The sequence below is a fragment of the Triturus cristatus genome, chromosome 3_1, assembly GCF_964204655.1.
Source record: "Triturus cristatus chromosome 3_1, aTriCri1.1, whole genome shotgun sequence".
NCBI lineage: Eukaryota > Metazoa > Chordata > Amphibia > Caudata > Salamandridae > Triturus > Triturus cristatus.
Window position 1 is genome coordinate 361,700,766 of NC_140583.1, and position 27,331 is coordinate 361,728,096.

At 45.3% G+C, this 27,331-nt stretch overlaps 1 protein-coding gene across 2 annotated transcripts in view; it reads right to left on the reverse strand.

The window, feature by feature from the left end:
* The window catches only part of TEX9 (testis expressed 9), a 448,029-nt gene that overhangs the window by 54,432 nt on the left and 366,266 nt on the right, over positions 1 to 27,331 (reverse strand). For both annotated transcript variants that reach the window (XM_085644128.1, XM_085644127.1), the window contains exon 9: positions 13,576 to 13,749. In XM_085644128.1, coding sequence (XP_085500254.1) covers positions 13,576 to 13,749 — 174 coding nt within the window. The remainder of the gene's footprint in view (positions 1 to 13,575; positions 13,750 to 27,331) is intronic.

Consider the following 27,331-nt stretch of genomic DNA (forward strand, 5'->3'; position numbering starts at 1 on the left):
CCAAAAGAAAGCAATGGTATGGAAAGGGGACTGTCACCTGCAGGACAGGGAGAGGCCAGACTCGAGGAGATAGATGCCTCCATTGCTCTGTTTTTCGACGGGGTCAGAGCGAAAAGCTTGTTAGGGACACTGGAGCCCATTCTAAAGGAAGCCAAGGGCAAATGGTCTTATTCCACATAGGTGGGTCCCCAGACCGAGCATAGAATTTTTGCTCACTTACAGACGAGTCTGATCTATCTTGTCAAAGTGATGAAATAACGGAGGAGGATTCAGTCCCCGATACATCGGGGGACAGCCTGATTAGCGGGAGGACAAAACCGTCCACGCAGAAACGTTTGCTTCCTTGGAAAAGGCGTAGTGAGTAGCTGAAGAAGAGTAATAGAGGTCTGACTCAAGCACTACCAGGCAGTTAAATGGGACTATTCTGCCACGCACCAGATTTATAATAAGAATGAAGTAGAGAAATCAGATTCCCCTCAGGAGGGGCTATGGCGCATTTGAGGCCTTCAGATGCTCCCACCATAGATACGTTCCATACAATATTGAAACAGATGCTAGCTGAAGCTAGGTCTGAATATAAGAGAGCTCATCTGGCTACAAATAAAATACAAGGAGCAGTCCACAAAGTGAATAAAATTTGCTCTGAAATGGTTGAACGGATTACGGCAGTTGAGGAATGGGCAGAAATAGTAGTGGCAGGCATCGCTACAGTCGAGAAACGAGAGAATGCATAGGAATCTCAGCTAGCGGATATGATGTGGACGTTGGAGGATTTCGAGAACCGCCAACAGATAAATAATTTACTGTTTCTCGGTCTGGCAGAGAATGTAGAGGGAAACAACATTAGTTCCTTTATGCTGAGATTATTGAAAGGAGCATTTCTGCATCTAGCCCAGTGAGACTGGGAAAATTTGGTACAGAGGGTACACTGCTTTCCTTTAATGCCTAAGAAAACCCAATCTCAACAGACCGAGAAGCTGAGAGCTATCCGGATTTATTTTGGTAATTTTCTTCCACGGCAGGCGATTTCTGACAAAGACAAGACCAGAAGCAAATAGATTGTATGATGGGCACACATTCTTCGTTCATGCAGATTTCTACCATGGGACAGTAGAAAGAAGGTGGCACGTGCGGCAGCTGTTTCCTCCCTTCCAGCGACTTGGCTGTGAGGTATTTTTGATAAATCCTGCCCCCTCAAGGACATATTTGTCAGAGATTAAAGCCCAGGAATTTCTGAAAGAGATTACGGACGAGGCTGATCTTAACTAAACGCCCATGGATGCTTCGTTTTTTGCTATTGACTTATGCTCTCTTCCAACTTTTTATTCTTTTTTTTCTCCTAGGTATATTCCTCGTTGTGATGCAGCTGTTTTTGGAAGGGTGCTTCTGTAAGGGCTTTTCTTCCTCTTGATCTTTCTTTCTGTCCTTGCTACGTATAAAATCGCTGGGCTGGAGCCGAGGAGTGTGGAGGCAGGTTGCTGGTGGGTGGCATCATTAGAGTCAGGATTGACCCGTGTGCTCATGGTGGGGGTGTGGCCTCAGTAAATCTCTGTGGGCTAAATAATATCCAAAAGAAGCAAACAGTGAATTTCAATTTACAATATTTAAAGGCAGACATCGTCTGCATGCAGGAAACACACATTGAGGGGGCCAAAAGCATCTGCTGGAATTTTCGGGCTATGAATGAATGAATAAAACATTTATAGAGCGCATGGCTACAAAAGGCCTCCCAGCGCTATAAGACACACCTAAACTACAATTTAAGAGGATATCAGGGAAACAGGAAAGTTTTAAGATATTTGCGGAAGAGCAGATAATTGGCTTTTAGCAGCAATGACAGAAAAGAGACGGCCCCCACTCCGGACTCGATTGAATCTGGGGACAATGGCAAAATGTTTCGACTTAGAACGTAGATGTCTTCTAGGGACATACAGAGAAATGATAGATTAAAGAATCGGAGGCGAGCTAGCCGCCAGTGATTTATGGGCAATACACAAGGCCTTAAATTGAATTCTTTTATCAACTGGCAGCCAGTGCAGTGCCTTAATATGTGGCTTAGCATATTCTCTGTTGTGGGCTTGCATAAGAAGTCGTGCCGCACAGTTTTGGACCGTTTGAAGTTTTTTTATCGTCGAACAGGGTGAGCCCAAATAAAGCACATTTGCATAATCAAGTCTTGATAAAATAAGAGCTTGAACCAGAAGTTTCCTGGCATTAAAAGGCAAAAGGGGCAGGATCCTTCTAATCATTTTAAGAATGCCGTAACAGGAGCCAGCAACCCTGGATGCCTGAGTCTTGAAACTTAGGCTGTGATCCAACCAGACTCCAAGGCTTTTTACTTGGTCTTTGGGGGCAGGCACATCTCCCATGCATTTGGGCCAGAGGGTACCAATCTTCAGGCTGGTAGTCTTTCCCAGAAACATCAATTCAGTTTTAGCCGCATTCAGCTTAAGGAAGGAGGAGTTCATCCATGCCGAAACTTTTTCCAAACAATTAGCCAAAATGGACTTATTACTGTCTAGCAGATTAAGGGACTCAATAAGCTGAGTATCGTCAGCGTACGTGATGATCTTAACCTCAAACGGCTCGACAATCTCGGCCAGAGGACGCATATAGACATTAAAAAGTGTGGGGCTTAGAGAGGAGCCCTGCGGCACCCCACACTGCAGTGGCGTCCAATTGGAGGCGGCATTATTCTCAAATACTAAGAAGGAATGATCCGAAAGGAAGGACTCAAGCCATTTATATAAAGTACCCGTCACCTCAGTCTCCCGGAGTCTCGCCAACAGAAGTTGGTGATTAACCGTGTTGAAGGCCGCGCTGAGATCAAGTAGAATAATCGCAGCGGAGCCTCCTGCATCCAAAATTTTCCTGGCCTCCTCAACAACCGCTAACAATGCGGTTTCAGTACCGTGCTGGGGCCTAAAGCCCATTTGAGAGGGGTGTAGGCATTGATTTTCTTCCAAACAAGCAGAAAGAGCAGAATTAACATGCCTTACACATATTTTGGCAATCCCAGGAAGTAACAATATAGGTCGGTAATTTGCGAGAACTCCGGGATCCAAGGTGGGCTTCTTCAAAAGGGCTTTAACCCTAGCCTGTTTCCAAAGGGAGGGGACAATCCCAGAGGAAAAAGAGCTATTAACTAGCTTGAGAATAACAGGCGCGACCGAGTCAAATACCTGGTAAAGGATGCGGGGGGGCGGGGAGGGGGGTGCCGCATCACTGGGGGAGCCAGATTTAAGGCACTCCAATTGTAATTTTAAAATTTCCAGATCCATGGGTGGGATGGAGTCATTAGGAGGGTTTGAAAAAAGGGATTGATCTCTGATCAAAGGGGGATTAACTCCATCTCCTAAAACAGAGAGGGGGGGGGGGGACGGCATGTAAATATCTTGAATTTTCCTATGGAAAAAGAGAGCCAATTCATTGCAACGACCTGCAGCATTTTCGGGAAGTAAGGGGGGCTCAGGAGGTTGCGTGAGAGATTTAGTAATTTTAAAAATTTCATGGGGAGAATTGGCCGCTGATAGAATTTTATTTGCAAAATAATCAGATTGGGCAGATCTAATCTCTGCTTTGTAGGCCTTGACGGCGTCTCTGGATTTGATTTTCTCCGAGAATGAAAAATCCTTTCTCCAGGTTCTTTCATGGCGCTTCCAAAGCGGTTTCATCTCAATAAGTTTAGGGGAGTATCAGGCAGCACCATGATCAGTTTTTTTTTACTAGAGGCCCAGTCTAAAGATGTCTCAAGCCATTGATTGATTTTAATATTATCTGACTCAGGGTCATTGCTAAGCACAGGTCTCCCACTATCGAGAGTGGACGCCCTTGCGTCAATAGAGAGTTTAGCCCAGTTCCGATTCCAAGATTTTCCCCTTTCCCTTGGCTGTCCACCCTCCTGTGGAGTCCAAGCAAAAGGGACCATATAGTGATCTGACCAGGGTAGTGGAATCAGTTTCTCCACTTTAAGATAGCTGATATTAGAAAACAGAGGGTCCAAAAGATGACCCTTTTGATGAGTGGATCCGGACACTTTTTGCTTCAGGGCCATTGCATCCAAAATGTAGGTTAGCATCTCAGATTTAGGATCGAAAGCCTGATCAAAATGTATATTTAAGTCCCACAAAACCGAAAAATTATAAGTGGAGTTCACTGATTTGGCTATAATGTCTGGGAGTTCCTTACTAAAACTGGCACTGGGGCCGGGTGGACGGTAGATGAGAGTACCCGAAAAGGTACAAGTGGGGGAGAAGCCTATCACAAAGAAACAACTCTCACAGTCAGGGATCAAGCTGTCAGTGATTTGACAGTGAAAGGTATCCTTGTAAATGATAGCTAACCCCCCCTTTGTCTTCCTACTCGGTCTTATCCCTGGATTAAGTAACCTGAGGGGAGAGTATGAACTACAGCTGTGTCTCAGGTACTGGATAGCCATGTTTCCGTAAGGAACAAGGCATTAGTTTCGTATTCCTCCAAGAGTAGCCTCAATTCAGTAGAATGTTTGGGTAGGGAGCGGCAGTTCAACATGGACATTTTAAAAGTCCTATTAGCATGGGGGGGGATAGTAATACTAGGCTTAAGAGAAGACTAAAAGGGCAGTGCATACATTTATGATCACCAGTGTCAGGTGCCTTGGAATGGCTACAGGTCACGGAGACAGTCTCTCTAGGCTGGAGTAATTGATGATAGGAATATGGGAGCTTACCTCTGGTAGGGGATCCAGGGGTCCTGGCCCCTGGGCCCGTTCGGGCGCAGACGGGCTTGCCATAGGTGCGCCTTTGGCGCGGCCGCGTCATCCGCCCCTTAAGGGGAGTGGTGAACGCCGGTACCGCCGCAGCTGGGAGGCTAACCTTCGGTACTTTCCCCTTAAATGCCCCCCCGGAGCATTGAACGCAGCTCCTTCTCCCCTTACACAAAGTAAGGGCAAAAACACAAGTCAGTGCGGGTCACAGGCTAAACAATAGTACACATCACCATAAAACGATGAGATATGTTAAAAAGCAGAGTTCCCACACAGCACGATAAAATCAGTGTATTTTTAAAAGAGACGGAAAAGAAACAGCATCAGTAGCCTCTGTATCCTAACCGAGCCGCTAATGCAAGATTAGGTGAAGTCTGTGCTGCGCGGCCGCGTCATCCACCCATTAAAAGGAGTGGTGAACGCCCGTACCGCCGCAGCTGGGAGGCTAACCTTAGTTGTTTTCTCCTTAAATGTCCCCCCGGAGCATTGAACGCAGCTCCTTCTCCCCTTACACAAAGTAAGTGCAAAAACGCAAGTCAGTACAGGTCACAGGCTAAACAATAGTACACAACACCATAAAACGATGAAATATGTTAAAAAGCAGAGTTCCCACACAGCACGAAATCAGTGTATTTTTAAAAGAGACGGAAAAGAAACAGCGGCAGTAGCCTCTGTATCCTAACCGAGCCGCTAATGCAAGATTAGGTGAAGTCTGTGCTGCGCGGCCGCGTCATCCGCCCCTTAAGAGGAGTGGTGAACGCCGGTACTGCCGCAGCTGGGAGGCTAACCTTCGTTGCTTTCCCCTTAAATGTCCCCCCGGAGCATTGAAAGCAGCTCCTTCTCACCGTACACAAAGTAAGTGCAAAAACGCAAGTCACTGCAGGTCACAGTCTAAACAATAATAAACAACACCATAAAACGATGAAATATGTTAAAAAGCAGAGTTCCCACACAGCACGATAAAATCAGTGTATTTTTTTAAAAGAGACGGGAAAGAAACAGCGGCAGCAGCCTCTGTATCCTGACCGAGCCGCTAATGCAAGATTAGGTGAAGTCTGTGCTATCAGATTATATTTAGGAGTATGCAAGGAACTTGCACACGCAGCACTCCTGGCATGAAACAGATTTTGATTCTGTACAACCAGGGCGGACAGTAATGGCAGATGGGCCATAGTAGAATGCTGCAATACAGGAGGCTCTTTTATATTGTTCTCTATATATTGGCCTCTCACCGATGATCTGTCGCTACTGGATTGGCTTAATGTTGAATTGACGGGATGTGTGCTCTGTTTGGTGGTCTGTGGGGATTTCAATATTAATATCAAAGGAGACGGCTGGAGGTCAAGTGTTGAAGTGTTTCAAGGCCGTAAACCTAGGGTTTTTCAGTCTTTGACCCAGTTTGTAACCACTTATATGCTTGTTGATGCATGGGTTGAGAAGGCGTCAACAGACCCTGAATAAAACTTTACTCTGCCGCTCATCAACTTCACGTTTGTCTTGACAATTTTTTTGTATCTAGAGGGCTTGTACAGGCCTCTCAAATTTCTAAATACCCATGAGTGATGTCTGACCATATCCCCCTAGTAATAGGGGCTTGATATACAATCTATCCCACACCCTACTATTGTTTGGACATTTGAGAGGGCCTTGCTACTAGATGATGAATATGCTCATCATATGAAGGAGGGATACCAATATTTATGGCTGAAAATATAGGGAGTGCCCCCATGGGCATACCATGGGATGCGTTTCAAGCTGAGGTTCGAGGGGAAACCTCGCGATTTAGCTGGGCTAGGCAGCAAAAGGAGAAGCAACATCTTCAAGAACTCTATCAGGCCTTGTCTGTGGCAGAGATGGGGCTGGTAACAGCTGTCTCTAGTGGCCTAGATAGCGAAGATGCCCAGCTCCGCGAAGCATTCGCCAAAGCTGCTACAGTGGATATTGATTGATAATAGAATTGATAACCCCTAACCTCCCCAAAATATTATTTGTTAATTTTTATAATTCAGGGGAAAGTTATTTTATAAATCAACATCTATGTTATTTGAAATGTTTTTTGGAAGAATATAGGTTGAAGCAAACTACTTTTTATCACATTGTACTTATGGGCGATTTTAATATTCATATTTGTGACCTGAACTGTTATGTTGAAGATCAACTAGGGCCAACTTATTCTGCGACACCCCACTTTGAGCACACACAACAGGGGGAATCCCTGGAGGATCTTTTAGCTGGTGCAGATCTCTTTTAACCTAGTTTTAGTGATCCGACCGATCGTATCCCCACTTTTAAAGCTAGAGAGAGGGATCCTGTTATTGACTATATATTCATCTCGCCCCCTATGCTAGCTCAGATAGTGTTTTAGAATGCCAGGCTGTCGCCTTTTAGTGACCACAACCAGGTAATTCTTGTGTTAGATAAAGATTGTGGTCTTTTGGGAAAAACTGGAAAGAAAGAGGGAGCTAGTAGCGTAGTAACAAGTGATATGGGGAGGACGCTAAAATGGGCTAAGGTAATACCGGACCTTTTCTTCTTGAACCTCTGTGAGAAGGCCAAAGATAATATTGCAATATGTTTTGATAACACCATCCCCTGGGTTGAGGTCCTTAGAGCCTTTGAAGGCATATGTGGTCAGGTTGCATCTGATCTGACTATGACAACTAAACCCAGACCAACTATGGGTGAAAGGTGGTTTGATAACAACTGTTCACTGGCCCATCGCAATTTGGCGCAAGCCCTGAAAAACATACCTCGAGATAAGGAGTTGATAGCCAAGCTAAGGAAACAGTATAAGATCGTTGTTTCTACGCGGAAAAATGAGATTAAAGAGGAGGCCTGGAATGCACTCTTATCTGTTGACGTCCTTAAGGATAGCTCTAGATTCTGGGTCATTGTTAATAAACCCTTTTTTTCCGGTACAGAGTATGGCTCTTTAGAATGCAACATTACAGAGGCCCAGTGGCTCTCCCATTTTGAAGCAATTTATGGATCTAATGTCACCACGGACTCCTCCATTAGCCTGGAAGCTAATAGGGCTCTACCTCCCTTGTTCTTTAAGGAGGAGGATGTAGAAAAGGCGATAATACAGATGTCTAATAATAAAGCGTCTGGCCCTGATTCCGTCCCCGGTGACCTGTATAAATGTAACCCAAGTTTCTGGGCCAAAATATTAACTAACGTTTTTAATGTTTCAAGTTCACAGGGGTTTCCTGCTTCATGGTCTTTATCCACGATCATACCAGTTTTTAAAAAGGGTCAGAGAGGGGATCCATGGTGTTACAGACCGATATCTCTAATTGATTCTGCCGTAAAAATTTTAGGCAAAGTGATCCTAGCTAAAGTCACGGATTGGGTGAACGATAATGAGGTTTTATCCAATCTACAATATGGGTTTAGACAAGGTAGGAGCACTATGGACCAGTGCCTTAACCTACATCTAATAATAGGTAAATATACCATAGTTCAAGAAGGCACCTTGCAGATGGCCTTTATGGACCTTTCCTCGGCCTTCGATCTGGTTAACAGATTGAAGCTGTGGTCTATTCTGCTTGATATGGGCATTGACCCTTGCCTAGTCTACTTTTTGGCAGATTTACACCGGGATCTCTTAGCAACAGTTAGGGTCACCCAGGAAGGTAAATGCACAAGACACTTTAAATCAGGTAGAGGCGTCCATCAGGGATGTATATTGGCGCCACTACTTTTTACCCTTTATATTAATAATCTAGATAAGACCCTAGATCAGGCAAGCTTGGATATTCCGCGGGTAGGAGAAAGGATTATTCCGGTTCTCCTATACGCGAATGACGCTGTGTTATTGGCACGTACAGCCGTGGGTCTCCAGAGGATATTGGATTCCTTCGGGCCTATATGAAGTCTTTGGATTTAATAGTGAATATATCAAAATCTCACGTTATGTCAATGGGCCAGAGAAATAGAAAAGTGAAATCCTTTTACTGTAATGGAGCAGAGGTGTCCAGGGTGTCCTCTTTTACCTATCTGGGGGTCTTATTTGATGATATAGGTACCTGGGTCCCCCCACAGAAAGTCAAAAAAAGTGCAATGGCTAGATCAACGGCAGTTGTACAAGGGTTTTCACAGCGCCTGGGGGCTAGGCCCATTGAAGCTATGCTTAACATTTACAGATCGAAATGCCTGGCTATTGCTATGTATGGCTCCGCTATCTGGGGCTACAAGCAATTGGAAGGGGTGCAGATAGCTGAAAACAAATTCCTACGCACCCTCTTGTCAGTGCATCAATCAACGCCAACCTTTGCTTTTCACCAAGAAGTGGGGCTTGGATACGTGTCAGACTTGTTGAGGTTGGCGCCGGTGGTCTGCTGGCGCAAGACCTGGCTTAACCCAGATCTAACCCTGAATCACCATATCATTTGGGATTGTGTTACCCTGGAGAAAGCCCGTAGTATCCCGTGGTTGCATTATGTTAAGTTCATGTTCTTTAAATTGGGGCGCCCAGATCTTTTTAGCGACCCGGATGGGATTAAAAAAGAGGATGTGAAATGGGTTAAATCTCAACTTCTTGAGTTAATGAAACCTTCAGTTAGGGCTCACTTTTTGTTAAAAACGTCCCCCTAATTGAGCCTTACTTGAGAATTGTTACCAAGCCTTTCCATAGCTGACTTTTAATCAGGTTTCATTTTAACCTAATTGATTTCTCACTGAGTAATCCGCAACGTTGGTGTAAACCAGAAGATATAGGCCCATGTCCTCGCGACAATTTTTCGTCACAGGACACATTGCATTTTATAATGTTTTGTGACTATTATAGTGAAATTCGGAGGAGATTTTTAGTTCCTCTGTTAAGGGGAATGGGCTTTTTACAGGTCAGACCGGCATTATTTTTTCTTCAATTGCTCAATGATTCATGGGATATTTTTAATATTGCCAGTTTTTTAGTTGCAGCAGTTCGTCTCAGAAAAAGAAGGTTTCCAAGGTTAAATTTTGTATGAACACCTTTGCGTTATTCTTCTATGAAATTTCTCCTAAGTGATTTTTTAAGTCGACGTATTGGATTTATTGATCCTGTTGTATTAATTCTTTTTAATATCGCTCATACGTCTTATTGATTTACATGTTTTTATTATATTGTATATTGTGTATTGTACTTTTATGATTTTAATTAATCGAATAAAGTGGTTTGACTGACTGACTGACTGACTGGGTACCATCCCACCGGACTCGTGGGCTTTGCCAAGATAGTGGTCTTCCCTAAAAGGGGTGAATCAGTGTTGGAGCTGGGGTCATACCGACCTATCACTTTAATCAACTGTGATACCAAAATCTATTCTAAATGTTTAGCTAAGCAGCTATCAGGTATAATTAAGAAGATCGTCTCCTATGCACCACAGATTTATCCCTGGGATGGGAACAACAAATCATATTCAGCAGGTAATTACCTTATTTGATGTTGCTAAGACTTCCGGAGACCCTATGGCACTACTACTTCTAGACACCTAAAAGGCATTCAATAGGGTCTCCTGGCCATAACTCTGGGCAATAATTGATTAAAAGGGGGATAGGGCCAGAATATATAAAATGGGTCACAACGTTCTATATTAAACCGATCGCTAAAATATCTCTAATGGAGGGAGAGTCAAAGACCATAACGATTCAGCAGGGTACAAGGCAGGGCGGTCCCGCCTCTCTCCTCCCATTTGCTCCCTATATTGATCCACTAATTCAGCAAATCAAAGGCAATTTGTTAATTCTACCGATTGTTATGAATGGGTGGGAAACCAAAATCTTGGCGTATACAGACAATCTGGCAATAGTTACACCGGACCCACCCGGGCAGGTTAAGAAATAGAATCTGAAGCTGAATAATTTGGCCAAATTTCCGGGTATCGACTTAATCAAGATAAAACCCAGATACTTATAAACAGTAATGTGCAACTCTGTGATAGGTGGGTAGTGCACAATGCAGTGTATCTGGGGGTTAATATCATAGTGGATATAGACAAAATTGTAGAGTTTAACCCAGATCCTTTAATTAGTAAAACTAAGATAGAGTTGCGAAGATGGATACTTAGACTCGCCCTGACTTGGAGGTGGAACCTAATTAAAATGATGTTTTTAGCTAAAATTTTATATTTGTTTAGGGCAATATCCCTAGAGGTGAATAAGTCTTGGTTTAAGGCTTTGGATGGTATGATCGGGAGATTTACGTGGGCTTATGTCAGGCCGCGGAGGGCTCTGAAGTTCCTTATCCTCCCAGAGATCAGGGAGGCAGGGCAGCCGCGAATCTACAATTATATTATTGGGCCTTAGTACTACAGCAGATGACTGCTTTGCTTTATAGCAATAGTAAGGAGGCTGCGGTATGCAACTATATCCCCTCAGGTTATGAACTTGTCATTGGAGACGAGGCTCGAGGGTGCCTGTTTCGCCAATACAAATTTGGTTATTATAAAATAAAAGTGAGGCTTAAGACACTTTCATACGCATACCGAGTCTGGTGTAGTGTTCGAAGCAAAATTGGGATTAGCCGCTTTAATTTTTGCACACTGCTCCAAGATAATCCCCTTTTGCCAGACATTTTTCATGTTTTCCAAATTAGACGCAGGAAAGAGTAAGGCCCATTTATTCTTGGGGACTTCTGTGATAATACGGGTATAACTACATTCGAAGCTGTGAAGTATAACTTTAACTTAAGGAATCATGAGTTCTTTACATTTTTGCGCATTAGAGATTTTATTGGGAAAAAAGGAGGAGGGCGGGAGGGGTTTAGTAGGGCCGATATATTAGATTTATTAAGCGAGAGAAAAACGTCAATTGACGCTATCTACAAGCTGCTAAATGATAGGATGGGGGATAATTTAGCTAGGCATGCTGAGCGCTGGGAGTTTTTTTTTTTTTGTTTTTTAATGGAGAATGGGGATAGTCTCTTCTCTTTAGTCCTGGCCCATTCAACTTTTCTCTCTACTAATTTACAAGCCCAACACTATAAAAGTAATATAAATTTAAAAATAATTTAAAAATCTTTATATTACGCCTGCTAAAACTGTTAAATGGGGAAGAGTTTCTGTGACGAACTGTCCATAGTGTCAGCTTTTTGGGGCAGACGCAGTTAATATGTTCGCAGACTGTTCAGGTCTGTGGAATTTTTAGAGAGACATAAGCCAATTCTTTGAAGTTAAACTGGGTTTGCGAATCAAGGTTACATCTCAATTGATCTTACTAGGGGTTCAAATGGAGGAAATCCCCCATCGGCCAAATCGTTTGTTTTTATCTATGGTAGTACTCAGGCAGTGCCTCACAACAGTCTGGCTCGATCCCCCGGTCCATCCTTTAATCAATGGCAGGTACAGCTTATGTCTATATCATTTAGAAATGGCAGTTTATGCTCGGAAGGGCAGACAATCTCAGACAAGAGGTCTCCAAGTCTGGGCCCCAATGAGGGATTGGATGGAGTGGCTTCGGGGGGTAGAAGGACATGGTAAACAAGAGGGATGAAATTATGGGTATATAGTTGAAAATACAGAGGTACTGGGCGGCGGGATAGTTCACATCCCTATAAGATGATTGGATTGATACTGGGGCTGCACGCGAATCGGGATTTTCTGTTTTTACTATGTGATGAAGATTGTAAGACATTTGGTAGTCAGTGTCCTCTCCTTGAATGGGTAGCTAACTTTTTTTTTTTTTATCTATCTACTTGTTTTGTATTTCAGGTGGCTTGGATGGACATGGGAGGGCAGGGGGTTTATTGGGTCCAAAAAATCTTGTAAATCTTCAATTAAGAAAGTGTTAAAAAAAAAAAAAAATGAAAGTTCTCTTACTAAGGTTGGATTGCTAACCCTATATGTAAAAAATAGGACTTACCTCATTGCATCAAGCAGACATTAATATGGTTGCATTCATATTTCAGTTATACTGATCACTTTCCAAATATAGACTAGGTGAGCCATGCACACCTCGAACAACATCTGGGGGTCATCCATGTGAGATTTATAATTTACACTGTGGACCCTTATTAAGTATAAAAAAAAATACTAAACACTGACATTGAGCAAGTTGTAGAATATTGAAGAGCTTTGAGGTACTCCATAGTATGAAAAAACTTTCAATGTGTGGTTGGTTAAAAAACAGAAAACCCTGAACTTTAAACTGTTCCTTCTACCCATCTTACTTGATGGAAATGATTAATACGTGTAGGGTGATCTACTGCCCTAGGGAGGTATGAAAGCAGGAGCAAAGAAAAATCACACAGTCCAGGACTCTTTTTTCAAGCGGTCTGTAATTGGAAAGAAATTGGTCAAAGTTCTGTGTCTTAGCCAAAGTTTGACAGGCATGGGTTTAGTAGGTATGGATAGATCAAGATGTTTGCCTTCATTGGTCATCTCAGCATCTGCCAGCTATGATATATTACATTCACATCCATTTTTTAAATATTTGCGGAACTTGCGAATTGTTTTTTAACTTTCCCCAAAATATTCCAGGGTTGGAAGTAGAAAGGTGAACAATCTCCCTGGACCATTTTAAGGAAAGCAGCATTTTCCATAAGAGTTATAATGATACATTAGCCATACCAACATCCACAACACTCTTTGCTGCCCTCAGGGTGCAACTGGTTGATTATAAATGTTGTAATGATCTTGCTGATGTCAGGCTAACCAGGTATGCTGCAATAACTAGCAGGCTGACTATGGTCCAGACTTTTTTTTGCCTTTGAGCTGCACACATCCCTATTTCATTGAGCACATTTTCTTTCACCATTCATTGCAGGAAAGTCACTTCATGCATACCTTATGCTTTTTAGAGATTGAATACTTATGCATTTTGAGGAAAGAAAAATATAATATGCCACATACCTTCTCTACTGCAGCAAGTTGTTGCTGTAGACCATCACTTTTCTTGTTTGCTTCCTCTGATAGTGCTTTATACTTTTCACACTGTGACTGTTGAATGTTAGCCGTTCTCTGCAGCCGAATTCGATCCTCCTCAAGGTCTTTTACGCGGGACGTTAAATCTCGATTCTCGTCTTCCTGGTAACCAACACGTTATTTACAACTAATTTATTTAATTTACAAAAGACGTTCATGTAGGGTCACAGTTGAACAACAAATGAAGGTGTAGAAACAAATATCATCAAAAGTACCATCCTATTCAAGTGCAGAACAAATGAAAGGTATTATCTTTCAGATTTGCAAACTAAGAAAATGGTTATGATACTAAACACTGGCTACAGAATATTTACTTAGGTGGTAGGTAGTAGTGAATTGGAGACTAAATCCACTGAAAGAAAACTGTTATGCCTCTGAACCAAACAATGGAACATATGACAGGAAGAACCTATGACAAGAAGAAGGAAATATTGCAAAGCTGGACCTGAATCATCATCATTAAAACAGCAGCAAAGATGATATGACTATTTGCTACAATCAAGCATTATGTATGGAAACCAACCTTTCCAAAATAGGCACACACTACATAAAAAATGAGTCACTTATCTGCAACTGTGGTTCTCCGGCATTGGCATCTTTGATAGATTCATATGCTTGAATCATTCCCTGTTGCCAAAATGGTGGTCCATCTGTAACTTTGAAATAGCAATACAGGGCACTGACATAAGTAAGATTCCAGCCAGTGCCAACTTTATTACTACAGCCACCTCACAATAAAAGGTCCAAACTTCGGCCAATAAGGTGAGTGCACTATGACTCACCCCTCCCAGAGAAGTTCACACCACGAAGCACAAGTAGTGGAAACAGAGTCCTTTTAAGAAATGACGGAGGTGAGCCTTTATTGGGGGAGGAGTATGGGTTGCATGTGAATCTATGAAATATACCATATTTACAGGTAGGTAACTAGTTTTTTCTCCAGCATTGGATAATACATATATTCAAATGATTGAATCAGAATAGCAACTCAAAAAAGGAGGGACTGGGGACTTTTTAGAGGTCCAGCATACGTGCCCTAACAATAGTCAATACAAAAGGGTATGCAGTTTCTAACTGTTAAAGGGGGACAAGAGGGTAGGTGGTCAAAGGTTACAGGGGGAACGGGGAGTTTCTCCTGTTCGAATTGGGGCCCTCACACACCCGGCTGGGTGTCATGCTTCATCATAGGGCTTGCTCCTTGTCAAGTCGGCGCTGGAATACCTGACGGACACCCTATGAGGGGCTCTCTGGTGGAGATCTTTTATTCCAATTAGCTGTATGGTGCCGTTGGGGTGAGGGGCCTAAAAGTGTAGATGGAGGGAGTAATGGTGAATGAACCAAAGAAAGATAAAACAGGAAATGGAAGTACCAGAGAGAACAATTTTAAACAATAGGGCTCCCAACCTGATTAAAACTGGGTAGCGCACTTCTGAGGTAATGTCTCAGGATTAGCGCTCTGTCAGGTGGTCAACATGTTTCTCGCCTAATAGTAATACGATCTGGCGGTGATTCGTCAGGACCAATGTGCGCAAATCTATCTACATAAAGGTGGTTGTTTGGTGATCTGTCCCTGATAAACCAACCTAAACAAATCTACAGTGTAGTTCCTGTAAAGGGATGACCAACCTAATGGACTAAAAAATATTTACAAAAACAACAGTTGATGGACAGAATGCAGAACAATGTCATAAATTCACCCCAGTACAGAGATATTGGCCTAAATCCATTGTTTTTTGCTCACCATGACATTCCAGTTTGAATACAGCAATATGCAAATCAGTCTTGACCCTGTGCCTCATGGGAACAGTCCAGCCCAAACTGCCAAGCCAGGTCCTCCCTGGACTGGAAACAAGAATCCTATGACCGGTTTCGGGGTTTCACACCTCTTCAGCCAGGATAGCTTGATTCCAGTGGCATGGAGAGCACAGGACCCACGTCTGGGCATACCCGTCCCACTCGGGGTGACAAATGCAAAAACAACAGTTGATGGACAAAATGCAGAACAATGTCATACATTCAACTTAGTGAATCAAGCTATCCTGGCTGAAGAGGGTCGAACCCCCTAGGATGCTTGTTTACGGTCCAGGGAGGACCTGGCTTGGCAGTTCAGGCTGGACTGTTCCTATGAGGCACAGGGTCAAGACTGATTTGCGTATGGTCAGGTCTAAAATGGGGTGGCATGGTGAGCAAATGAATGATGGATTTAACCCAGATCTTTTGACTAGGGGTGAATGTTTTGATTTGTTCTGCATTCCGTCCATCAATTGTGTGTCTTTTGCTTTTTCGCCATAAAAAATATTTAGACTACTCTCGGGTAGGCAAACACCTTCTACCACACTATGAAAATAGCATTCCCCCAGTAATGTAATTGTGGGAGTGTGTGTGGGGAAAAACTGCATTTCTTGTTGCTCATCCAGATCTAGGTTTTGTTATCCCTGGGTCTGAAATGTTTAAATACACTGTTCTTCAGGTCCCACTCCTAGCAGTCCTGCAATGTTTGGCTGATGTAATCAGCCTGATCCTTGCTAGTGACTGATGTTCTGTTGCTTGGGTTATTCCAAGGTGGATTGCCCAACACCAAAGTTTTTGGGCTTCTTTTGATAGAATTTTGGAGTGCGCTCAACATTGTTTTCGGATGTAAATAATCATTGTGGTGTTGTCCGTTCTAACCTGCACTTCAAGTTGGAGATGCGTGGGAGAAAAGATTGTAATGCTCTCCTTAGTGCTCTGACTTCGATCACATTTATATGTAGGATCTTTTCTTGCGGTGTCCAAAGCCCTATGTTGATAATCCTTGAAGGTGTGAATCCCATCCTTCCACTGAGGCATGGGTTGTGAACGCTAGGCAGGATTCTGGTTGAAGGAATGCAAATCCTGTGCCTTTGTTCTTCTAAGCTGTTCACCAGAGAAGTAGGAAAGTGCTTGTTTAATTTTAATGACTATTCTTATCTAACCAGATAGCTTTGTCTATTAATTCTTCTTGTATACGCCTCATGTGAATTCTGTGGTGTGGCATTAGCACTATACAGGAAGACCTCATGCCCAGTCATCTCTTTGAGGAGGTGTACTTTTACTTGTTTCACCAGCGCCAAAGGACACGTTACTTACCTACGGTAATGCCTTATCTGATAGAGACGCGATCTAGCCACAGGCACCTTACCTTTGAACTTCCAGGCGTCAGGCTGGATTCGGAAGCTTTTTCTTAGCAGTACCCCTGCGCGGCAGTAGCTGGCGTCGATCGACTAAGCGCTACGTTCGGGTCGTCAATATAACCGCCGTTCCGGCACGCTGGCGTCAGTACTTTTCACGCCAGAAGTGAAGAGCCATGAAGTGACTGACCATGTAGTGTTAAAAAGATAACCAGGGCCCTGAAAGAGAACAGCCCTAACACTAAAAACAATTCTGCAGTGCGGGGAGGATAGGTGGGTCGGTAAGGAATCTGTGGCTAGATCATGTCTCTACCAGATAAGACGTTACCGAAGGGAAGTAACTTGTTTATCTGATAGAGACATCTAGCTACAGATTCCTTTACATAAGAGCAGATACTCAAGCAATACCTTCCCCGGAGGTGGGAGTGCAGAAAAATTTCAAACCAAGAAATCATGCAAGCCAGAGTTACCAAACAGGATTTCCCTGCAAACTTGAAAATCCAGGCAATAGTGTCTGCTTTGCCCTAGTGGAATGGGACCTTAGGCCTTCATGAGGCTGTTTTTTTGCCAAGGCATAACATATTTTGATACAGAGGATAACCAAGCGTGAAATGGTCCTCTTTTGATCAGCACGCCCCTTCTTTGCCCCACGTAGCCTATAAAGAGTTGTTCATCCACCCGGAACTCTTTGGTGCAGTTAAGGTACAGCAATAACACAAGATACAGAGCGTTATTTACACGATGTCAGGGGTATCAGGCTGTACACTCGTGCGTAGGAAGATCAATAGAGGCTCCCAGATATCATTCGGTCGGGAGGCCACCGGCAGTTCCTCCACGTATAACACTAAGTTCTCTCTGCAGTACGTCAAATCCCTGAGCCATAATTCAACTGTAGGACTCCGCTTACTATCCCACACCATCACCACTCGCCGCTTGGCAATGAGCAATGCCACTCTTGCAAGCTTACCCTTAACACCTTTCAGAAAAGAAGTAGACCCAATAAACACACATGTGGTGAGCAAATCAATTCAACCCCAATGATTTTGGACAGTTTAGCAACCACCTCAGTCCAATATGCCCTCACCCGCCCACAGGCCCAGGCACCAAAAGTCCGCACCCGAGGTACCACATCGTGCACATGTGTCCATGTCTCTCAGACCGTATTTAAAAAGCCTGTGGGGTGTGTGGTAGACCTGTGAAGGTATTTGAAGTGTATAATACGTAAGTTCCCATTAGAAGTGAGGGCGCTAGTCAGGTTGCAGCAGTGTTCCCATTCCTCCCGAGATAGCTGTGGGTCCAAACATTCGTTCCATTTATCCAGGCTCTTATCATCGAAGACGGCCCCATCCTCTATAGCAGCTTGGTATAATTTAGTGGCAAGCTTGTGTCGGGTGGGGCTGGTAAGTAGGGTGTGTAATTCCAGGGACGTTGGGGGTTCCGCAGGGAACATTGGGTAGTGGGCCTGTGATGCTTTTTTCAGTCTGTGAAGCGAGAATGCAAGCAGCATGCTGAATATAGTGGACATCAGCGGATGTCAAAAAAGTGCCATTACGGTATAGGTCCTGCATTTTGTCGATGCTCGCCTGAGCCAGTATACGCATGACTTCCACCTCGTGAGTACCGAAATGTCTGCATGGCAAGCAATAGGTAGCAGCAGAGAGTACAACAGCAGTTTCTCAGTCACTCGGCCCAGTGCCTGCTAGGCTGCGATCGTCGAGTTGATAGTATTGATTGCATCACGGGGTGTAAGTCTACGCCTATGTGTTAATATGGAGCTCAATGGGATGGGATGTGCGTCCCAGTGTTCCACTGCCACATGCAAAATAAAATCGTGAGATGCAAACCAAAAATGTGCGTATTGCGCATACGCGCACAAATAATACAAACAGGTATCAGGTACACTGAATCCCCCGTGTTTATAATCAAGGGTTAGAGTCCGCCAGCCCACCTGAGCCTGCTTTCCACCCCAGACCAGACGAAGAAGCAGCGAGCGCACGGTTTAAAAAAAATGTTGGAATAGAGGGATCGCTATGTTATTAAAAAGATATAAAAATGTGGGTAACACCACCATTTTTATTAGGGTGATATGATCCGCAAGAGAGAGTGGAAGATAAATCCACCTGTCTATTTGCTGCTCTAACAACGTAGTAGCCGTGCCATAATTCTCACGGAGTACCCTGTCGGGATCTCAGTGAACCCAGATTCCCAAATTCTTAACCGACTCCGTTGCCCACACGAGGGGGAATTCTGGCTCATGCAGGTGTGTGCATGTGGTCAGTGGCATCACTACTGACTTAGACCAGTCAATATGTAACCCAGAGAACCGAGCAAACCGAATGTACTCCCGCAGAACCGGCGCCAGAAGAGTGTAGGGTTCCCGAATAAAAAGCAACATGTCATCCACATATAATGAGATGATGAGCGGACGGTGATGCAAGTTGAGAGCCGCATACTTATGACATTGCCTGATGAGGCAGGCCAATGGCTCCAGTGTCAGGGCAAACAACAGCGGTGAGAGGGGGCACCCCTGCCTGGTGCCTCTAGTGATGGAGAACGGTTCTGAGGTATGACCCCCCACTCGGACCCGCGCCGAGGATTTGCATAAAGTAGTCGCACCCAGTTAATAAAGAAAGAGAAACCCATCCGTTTGTCCTTTTTTAATAAAGTAATGATTAGCGCCTCGCGAAGAGATGGGGGAAGTATGCCCGGTCATGTGCCTCTGCATACATTTCTAACAGGAAGGGGGTGAGCTCCTCAGCATAGGACTTGTAAAACTCAGAGGGAAATCCATCCGGGCCAGGCGCTTTTTTGTTAGGGAGGGAGGCTATTGCCATGCGGATGTCCTCCACTGTGATAGGCTGACCCAGATAGTCTCTCTGACCCTCAGACAGCCATGCGATGGCCACCTGTGATAAGTAGGCATCTAATTCCGCAGTGTCTGTCTCACCTTGCGAGGTGTACAGTTTTGTGTACGTCTGTCTGAACTGCTCCGTTATGTCTGTGGCACTATAATGGTAGCGCCCTGCATCATTCGTGATCTTAGTGATTATGTCTTGGTTCATGCGGTGTTTAATCTTTGTGGCTAAGTGGTGTCCTGATCTCCCATCTTCCCCATATGAGCGAGCTACATGGCGTTGAGATATATCGTAACCCTTCTTCCGCTAGTTTTGCATGCTCAAGTATGGCATCCTTGATGGATGCTAGGGTTGACTCACAGGGTGCATGCTTGTAGTCGCGCTCCAGGTTGGTCAATGTAGCCTCCACTTTAGTTATTTGGCCCGTAAGTCTTTTAAAATGCCAGCCAATGTACCTATGCAGGTGCCCCGAATAGTAACCTTGAACCCTTCCCAAAGCACTCCTGCGCTATCTACAGACCCCTTATTGTGATTAAAGTATTGGGTAATGGCCTTGCGAATAGTCTCCAAATAGAGGGGGTCCAATAGCGCCTCAGGTCGGAAACACCAAGTGAAGGATCGGGGAGTCATCTGAGTAATACAGAGAGAGTCGAACAGGACAAGGATACAAGAGTGTGCGTGGTAGGCTCTCCGCCTCCATCACACAGCCCACTTCCCCCTCACTCACTAACCAATAATCAAGGCGAGACCAACTGCCAAGCACTGTGGAGATATGCGTGCCTTCGAGTGGCTCTACATGTCTGTGTCACCATATGTCTAGTAATCCGAGTTACGCCATCCCACTATTAATTACACAAGCTGCCCCTGGTGAATGCCCCTCCCTGCCACTAGATTTATCCTTGCTGGGGTCCAGGTGAGTATAAGGATCGCCCCCCCCAGAGGACAACTGCATCCGGCCAATCTTACAATACCGCAATAAGACTCTCATACAGGCCAGGGTCATCTATATTAGGTCCATTTGAGTTTACAATGGTGACTAAATTGCCTGCCAATGTCCTGTGTACCACACCATAACGACCCGCAGAGTCAACATGAGTTTGGTGGACTGCAAAAGGAAGGCCCTTTTTTACAAGAGAGAGTACCCCCCCGGCTATAGGAGGAATAGGATGAGGCAAGGTGGTAGCCAGCCCAGCGAATCCCAACCAATTTATCAGTGTTTTATGTGAGATGTGTTTCTTGCAGGAGGGCGATGCTGATTCTATGGCGTTCGAAATGAGCTATCACCTGTCGAATTGTTTTGGGCGAGTTGAGCCCCCACACGTTCCATGTTAGACAAAAAATTGTTATACCATTACTGTGCATACCAGAAGCAGAGTATACAGAAATCGGAATCTACCCTATGTCCATCCTGTGAACAAAGTGTGTGAACAATATCCAGCACAATAGTAAAAAGTCCAGCCACATGAACAATCCCCATAACACCCACCCGCCTCATCCCCCCCACTCACTTCAGCAACCACAACACACTAAAGCCATCCCAAACTCCCAGCAACAAATCCCAAGTACGGCACCAAGGGAATAACCACGTGAGGGGAACACCCATGGGGGAGGCGCCGGAGGACAAACTCCCTCCTGGTGAAGGTAGGAGGTGGCAGAGCTAACGTTCTATTCCTTCCCTAATCTCCGCAATCACATATCATATAATAACACAGGGGGGCAACCCCCCTAACACGTTGATATAGATGATACACTTGGAGAGAAAATGGGGTGAAGTAATCAGAAGACCGTTAAGTGATCTCTATACTCATGCCACACCCCAGAGCACCCTCTGGCCCACCTGAGTCCTCGCCAGGAGTGATACAATAAAAATAAAAGAAGAACCAGAGGTACTGCACCACTCCAACATTTATGAATCAGAGTCAGCCCTGTTCATCTGCCATGTCGCCAGCTCCCATAGTCTCATCTCCCTCTGTGTGTTTGGGGGACCGGTTGTGACGGGATACAGATTTAGCGTAGTCCAAAGCCGACTTCGGGCAGGTGAAGAATTGGTATTTTCCATTGTCCTCCACACGCAATCTCGTAGGGTAGAGCATGGCGTATAGTATGCGCGCAGCAAGGAGCAGTTTCTTGGCATGCTGGTACTCCCTGCGGGCCTCCTGTACCGCCATTGTGAAGTCTGGGTAAAAGGCAAGAGTGTTTCCTTGATAAGTAATGGTACCCTTCTCCCGAGCCAGACGGAGCACCACATCCCGGTCTCTATAAGTGTAGCCAGGGAACGATGAGCTTGCTCCAAGATTAGGACCTGGGACAGCTGCTCTGCTCCGAAGATTTCCCATAGAAGCTTCTCCACATAGATCTCAATGCGGGTCGTGTTCGTGGATTCTGGCAGGCTCGTACTGCGCACATTGTTACAGAGCGATCTAGCTTCCAAGTCTTCATTTCGAACCTGTATGACAGCTAAGATTTTCTCCATAGAGGCCGCCTTGTACATAACGATGGAACGATGAGCTTGCTCCAAGATTAGGACCTGGGACAGCTGCTCTGCTCCGAAGATTTCCCGTAGAAGCTTCTCCACATAGATCTCAATGCGGGTCGTGTTCGTGGATTCTGGCAGGCTCGTAATGCGCACATTGTTACAGAGCGATCTAGCTTCCAAGTCTTCATTTCGAGCCTGTATGACAGCTAAGATTTTCTCCATAGAGGCCGCCTTATACATAACCTGTCGCAAACCATCCTCAGCATCCAAAATGCGCGTCTCAGCTTCTCCCAGGCGCAGCGCATGCTTGTCCAGCTTAGCCGACATGTGATCCATGCGAAGATTAAGATGGTCAATCTTGCCATCGATGGACTGCAAGCTGGCCTGTACTGCAAGAAGGGTTTTGTCAATGTTAGTGAGGTGGTCATTTGGAAGGTCCGTCTCATAGTCCGAGGCCGCGTGTTGCATGGACCTGCTGGTTTTTCGAGGTTCGAATGTGAGGCGTGGTTGGCCACACTCGCTGTTTCCCATGACGTGAGTGTAGCCCAGCAAGCCGCAGTACACAGGTGTAGCAGATAAATGCAGGCCCCCTCAGTGCCACGATCAGGAAGCAGCCCCGTTGAAGTAGGAAGGATGTAGCGCCTTCAATGTTAGGTTCTATGAGGGAGACAGTTAGGCCATCACAGCCTCAGTGCGTCTGAGGCCCTCCACCCAACACCACCAGTGCAGCGCAGGACTCAGGCTAGCAGCTGCACCACAGCAAGGATTATCCACCAGCTAGGCCCAGAACGGAGAATCCAGGTCCTTTATGTCCTCGAGGCTATGGTGTCGCCGCATCTGGGGGTGGGGGGAAGCCACAGAGCAGGGGTCCAGCCAGTCTATTCTCCGACGAGTCACCCACACCAAGAAGCCAGGGCGAAGAAGGAGAAGAGACCCAGTCCCATCCAGGGGGCACACAGCGATGAGCGGTACCGTCAGGGCACCCCGGATGTCGAAGATGTAAGCGATGGCATGGATAAGCAGGTAACACCGTGCCCCCCTGCAGTGGGAGCTACAAAGTCAGGCCCGCTCCACAGCAGCACACTGCCTCCCAGTGCAGATTGCAGTAAAGATGGCGGTCGAACACTACTGCGGTGGATGTGGAGCCACTAATGAAGGTCCCTGGAGGTATGCACGAATAACAGAAATGCCGCCAAGGCAGTCACAAACAGCAGCGGCAGAGAAACAAGGGCCTCGGTGTCCCCCGCAGCCAGAGGCGCACCGGACGGAGGTTAGCGGGAGGGCCCCCCTGTAGTGTTGAGGTCCGGCACCGAAGCATGCACGGATTGAGTTGGCCGAAAGGGTGAGCACTTAGCGCGCAGGCACACAGGAACACAGCCCAGCACACAGCAGCGGTCGAATGCAGGCCCGTGTCGGCTCACCAGCCGGCCACAAGGCCAGGGGACACAGCCCGGCGCCGACAGGCCGCCCAGATAGAGACCCGGAGGCGGTGAAGCCCTCCAGCCACCACTGCAGCTCCCAGCAGGGCTCCCACCAGTCCCCCAGGTCACACCGCACAGATCGCCAAACGCCACGCACAGGAAGCAGCGCACACACCCCTAGTGCTCCCAGCCCGCTACCAGCACCAGCCATGGCCTACCTCAGTCGCTCGGTCCGAGCGCGTCCCGAACCACCGCGCTGTCAGCACCAGCCGAGAGCTTCCCAGCCGGCAATCTCGATAGTGGCGATTCTACGGCCCGTGGCACTCAACCAGGTCATTTCGCAGTTCCCTCAGGCACCATAGCTGCCAGGTTGAGCAGAATTCAGGGCAGGATGACAAGGATATTTGACGGATATTAAGCTCGGCCGGCGGACCAGCTCTACAGAGCAGCCATCTTGCTGTGCACCCTCTAGCATCACCCCTCCCCAGGCCGCGAGTAGCTTTAGGGACTGGTCTCTCAAAGCTTTCAGGACAATGGCCCAGCAATCTGAGCATGACTGTCGTGGTCGTGCTCCAGGAACCAGAGACATACCAAATGGGGGTCGGAGACCGTTATGGCGCGGTGACAGGCATGGCACGGCTTGAACCCAGAGGTCTTCGTGGCAGACATCCTTAGCACACCAGAAGGAGTCGACAAAAAGTTGAAAAAAGTATTTCAAAAATTGACAGAGGGTAAGCTCTCTTTGACGAATCTGCGCTTGGCGGAGCGGAAAGTAAAGAACTCACGTCAGCGTGCTGGAGTGGCACCAATATAGACGATGCAGACGTCATGACACTGACCACGATGCAGAAAATGTCAAACGGAGTCGACGGACGCCATCTCCTGGAGTGCAGGGTTACTGCTAAGAAAAATCTTCCTGATACAGCCTGATGCCTGGAAGTTCAAAGGTAAGGAATCTGCGGCTAGATTTCTCTATCAGATAGAGCCATTTGTCTGTCCAATGACGGAAATGCTTTTGTGGTTGTTCTATCCATTATGGTGCCTAAGAAAGTAATTCTTCTTTTTTTTTATTAAGGACAACTTGTTTTGTTTAGCGGACGGCCAAAGGACTTGAAGAGCTTGATACAGGCTCTGATTGAGTTTTTGGTAGACTTTATGGACGAGCCTTTGAGCATCCAGTCATCTAGGTAAGGGTAAACTTGATGTCCTAGACGATGAAGGTGGGCTGTTACTAGAGACATTCATGTTGTAAATATTCTGGATGTGGACCAGAGTCTGAACAGTAATGACAACTTCTATCTCAAATCATAGGAATTTTCTCTGTTTTCTGTGAATGGGAATACGGAAGTATACATGATTGAGATCTAATGATGCCATGTATTCAGGCAGAACGCCTTGAAGTGTAACTATCCTGAACATTTGTTTTTTTAGATATAAGTTGAGCAGTGTAAATCTAGGATGGGCTTCCATTTGTTTGCACTCTTCTTTCTTACTAGAAAGTATGTGGAGTAAAATCCCATATTTTGATTGTATTTTGGGACTATTCAATAGCCTTCTTCCGTAGCATAATTCAAATTTATGCCTTCGACAAATGTAGGTGTTCGTGTTTTACTCTGGGAGGTGGCATAGTTGGTGGATGCTGTATAAACTACAATGTGTGACTGTACTGATTAACACCCAGTTTTTTCTTAAACGTAGATATTCTTCCCATTACAGGGCCTAATGTTGTTACACTGCATTCTTCAGCATCCGGTGCCAGTAGTTTGTCACTGCCGATAGACAGATTTCATTGGGTATAAGCCACAGAGAGTGCTAAAGTTGAACTACTGAGACACATGCATCATGATACAGAAGGGGCAGCGTTTGTACAAATCAGTGACATTAAAGTAGTACATTATAATTATAAAAAGTACCTTCCAAAATGTTATGGCAGTTATATTCTCAGACAAATCGACCCAACCACTTTGCCCCAAACCTGCCCATGTTTGTGCGGGCAGCCTCTGGCTTCATAGACTACACGTTCCTATTTCGCGCACCAGTTTACTCCTCACAGCCATTCCGACAGGATGGGAGGGGTAGGGGACATTCATCGAGCAGCAATATTGAGTATAGCAACCAGGAGCATCATACCCATGAACAACCGCTCAGCTCTCATGCCTCCACAGCCCTCCAACACACCAAGCAATATCAATAAAGGAGAGAGAGGAACTTCCCACCCAAGAACATCCAAAAGATCTTGGATCACTATGGTCCAATATTTCGTGATCACAAAGCAGGACCATAACATGTGATAAAAATCTGCTGGATCTATAACACATCGGGAGTAGGAGGGACTAGGGTGGAAGCCCGCCCAGTGCACTCAGGCAGTGGAGAAGTAGGAATAGTAAAGACAATATATTTGAACCAGCTGCAATTGAGTGGAAATAGTAAGCTCTCTGGGATCCATCAGGGCTTCTTCATCATCAATGGGACCCAAAATATCCTCCCACATGGCTCTGAGATGATGCAGCATACCGGGTGAATTGATTATCAAGGTATGATAAATCTGGGAGATTCCACTGCGGTCAAGGTTTCCCATAAGGAGTTTGGCTTCAAGGGGACTAAACTTTGGCATGGTTTCAGGTACCAGGACATGAGTGTGAAGAGCATATCGGAGTTGAAGATATTTATAGAATTGGATATTTGCAAGAGGTGTAGGTGGCTTGAATGTCTTGGAAAGAACTTATGTGCATCCCGGACCAGATGTCACCCAATTGGGTGATACCAATAAGATCCCAGCCCTTAAAACCCTGAAGCCTTACCACCTCCTTTAACCAGGTGCCATGCCAGAAAGTTGTCTGCTGTGTGAGCTTGATGTCCCATTGCACATGTCTAAGCGCAGCTCTCCAGGCTAGGAACACCACTCTAGTTACTTGAAGCATGGAGGTAGGGATTGGAGAGCCATAAAGCAGGGCCTGTAGGGAAGGAAACCCAACAGGGACAGTTCTAGTGTGTGAGCAGGGTCAGACCATCCCCCATTAAACCAATTGTGGATGATAAGGAGGCCAAATAATAAAAGTAAAGATTGATCATGCCCAGGCCACCATCATAGGACCTTTGTTGACAATGTGTGAAAGAAAGTCGGTTTGAGACCCATGCCACAGAAGAACAATTGTTACTTACCTGTAAACAGGTGGTTCTCCAGTATTGGTGTCTTTCATAGATTCACATGCTTGAATATTCCCCGTCGTCGGAGTAGGAGTCCCACGGTAAATAATATAGCAATAAATAAAATATACATATATATATAGTCATAATATATAGCCATAATATATATATATATATATATATATATATATATATAATCATCTAAGACAGAGATATAAATAGGTAATAACATCAAGAATGTCCCTATATGAAATCTGTATAGAGATACATAGAAAGAGAAAAAAGACATTCGCAGTCTATCTGTGTCTTTATGTTAGTCCAAACTACGGCCAATCAGGCGCCAGCTCCTCTCCATTACCTTCTCCTCAGAGCTCCTCACCTCAGATTTTCGTAGCACCAAAGTGACTTTTAGAGTGTATGAGGAGAAGAGAGCCTCTGAAGGGAGGAGGGAGGGTCGCATGTGAATCTATGAAAGACACCAATACTGGAGAACCACCTGTTTACAGGTAAGTAACAATTGTTCTTCTCCAGTATTGGGGTGTCTTTCATAGATTCACATGCTTGAATATAGAATAGCTAGCAGTAACAACTATCATTGTTTCCATAATCATAAAGAGCTGAAATTGTAATGACAATCAA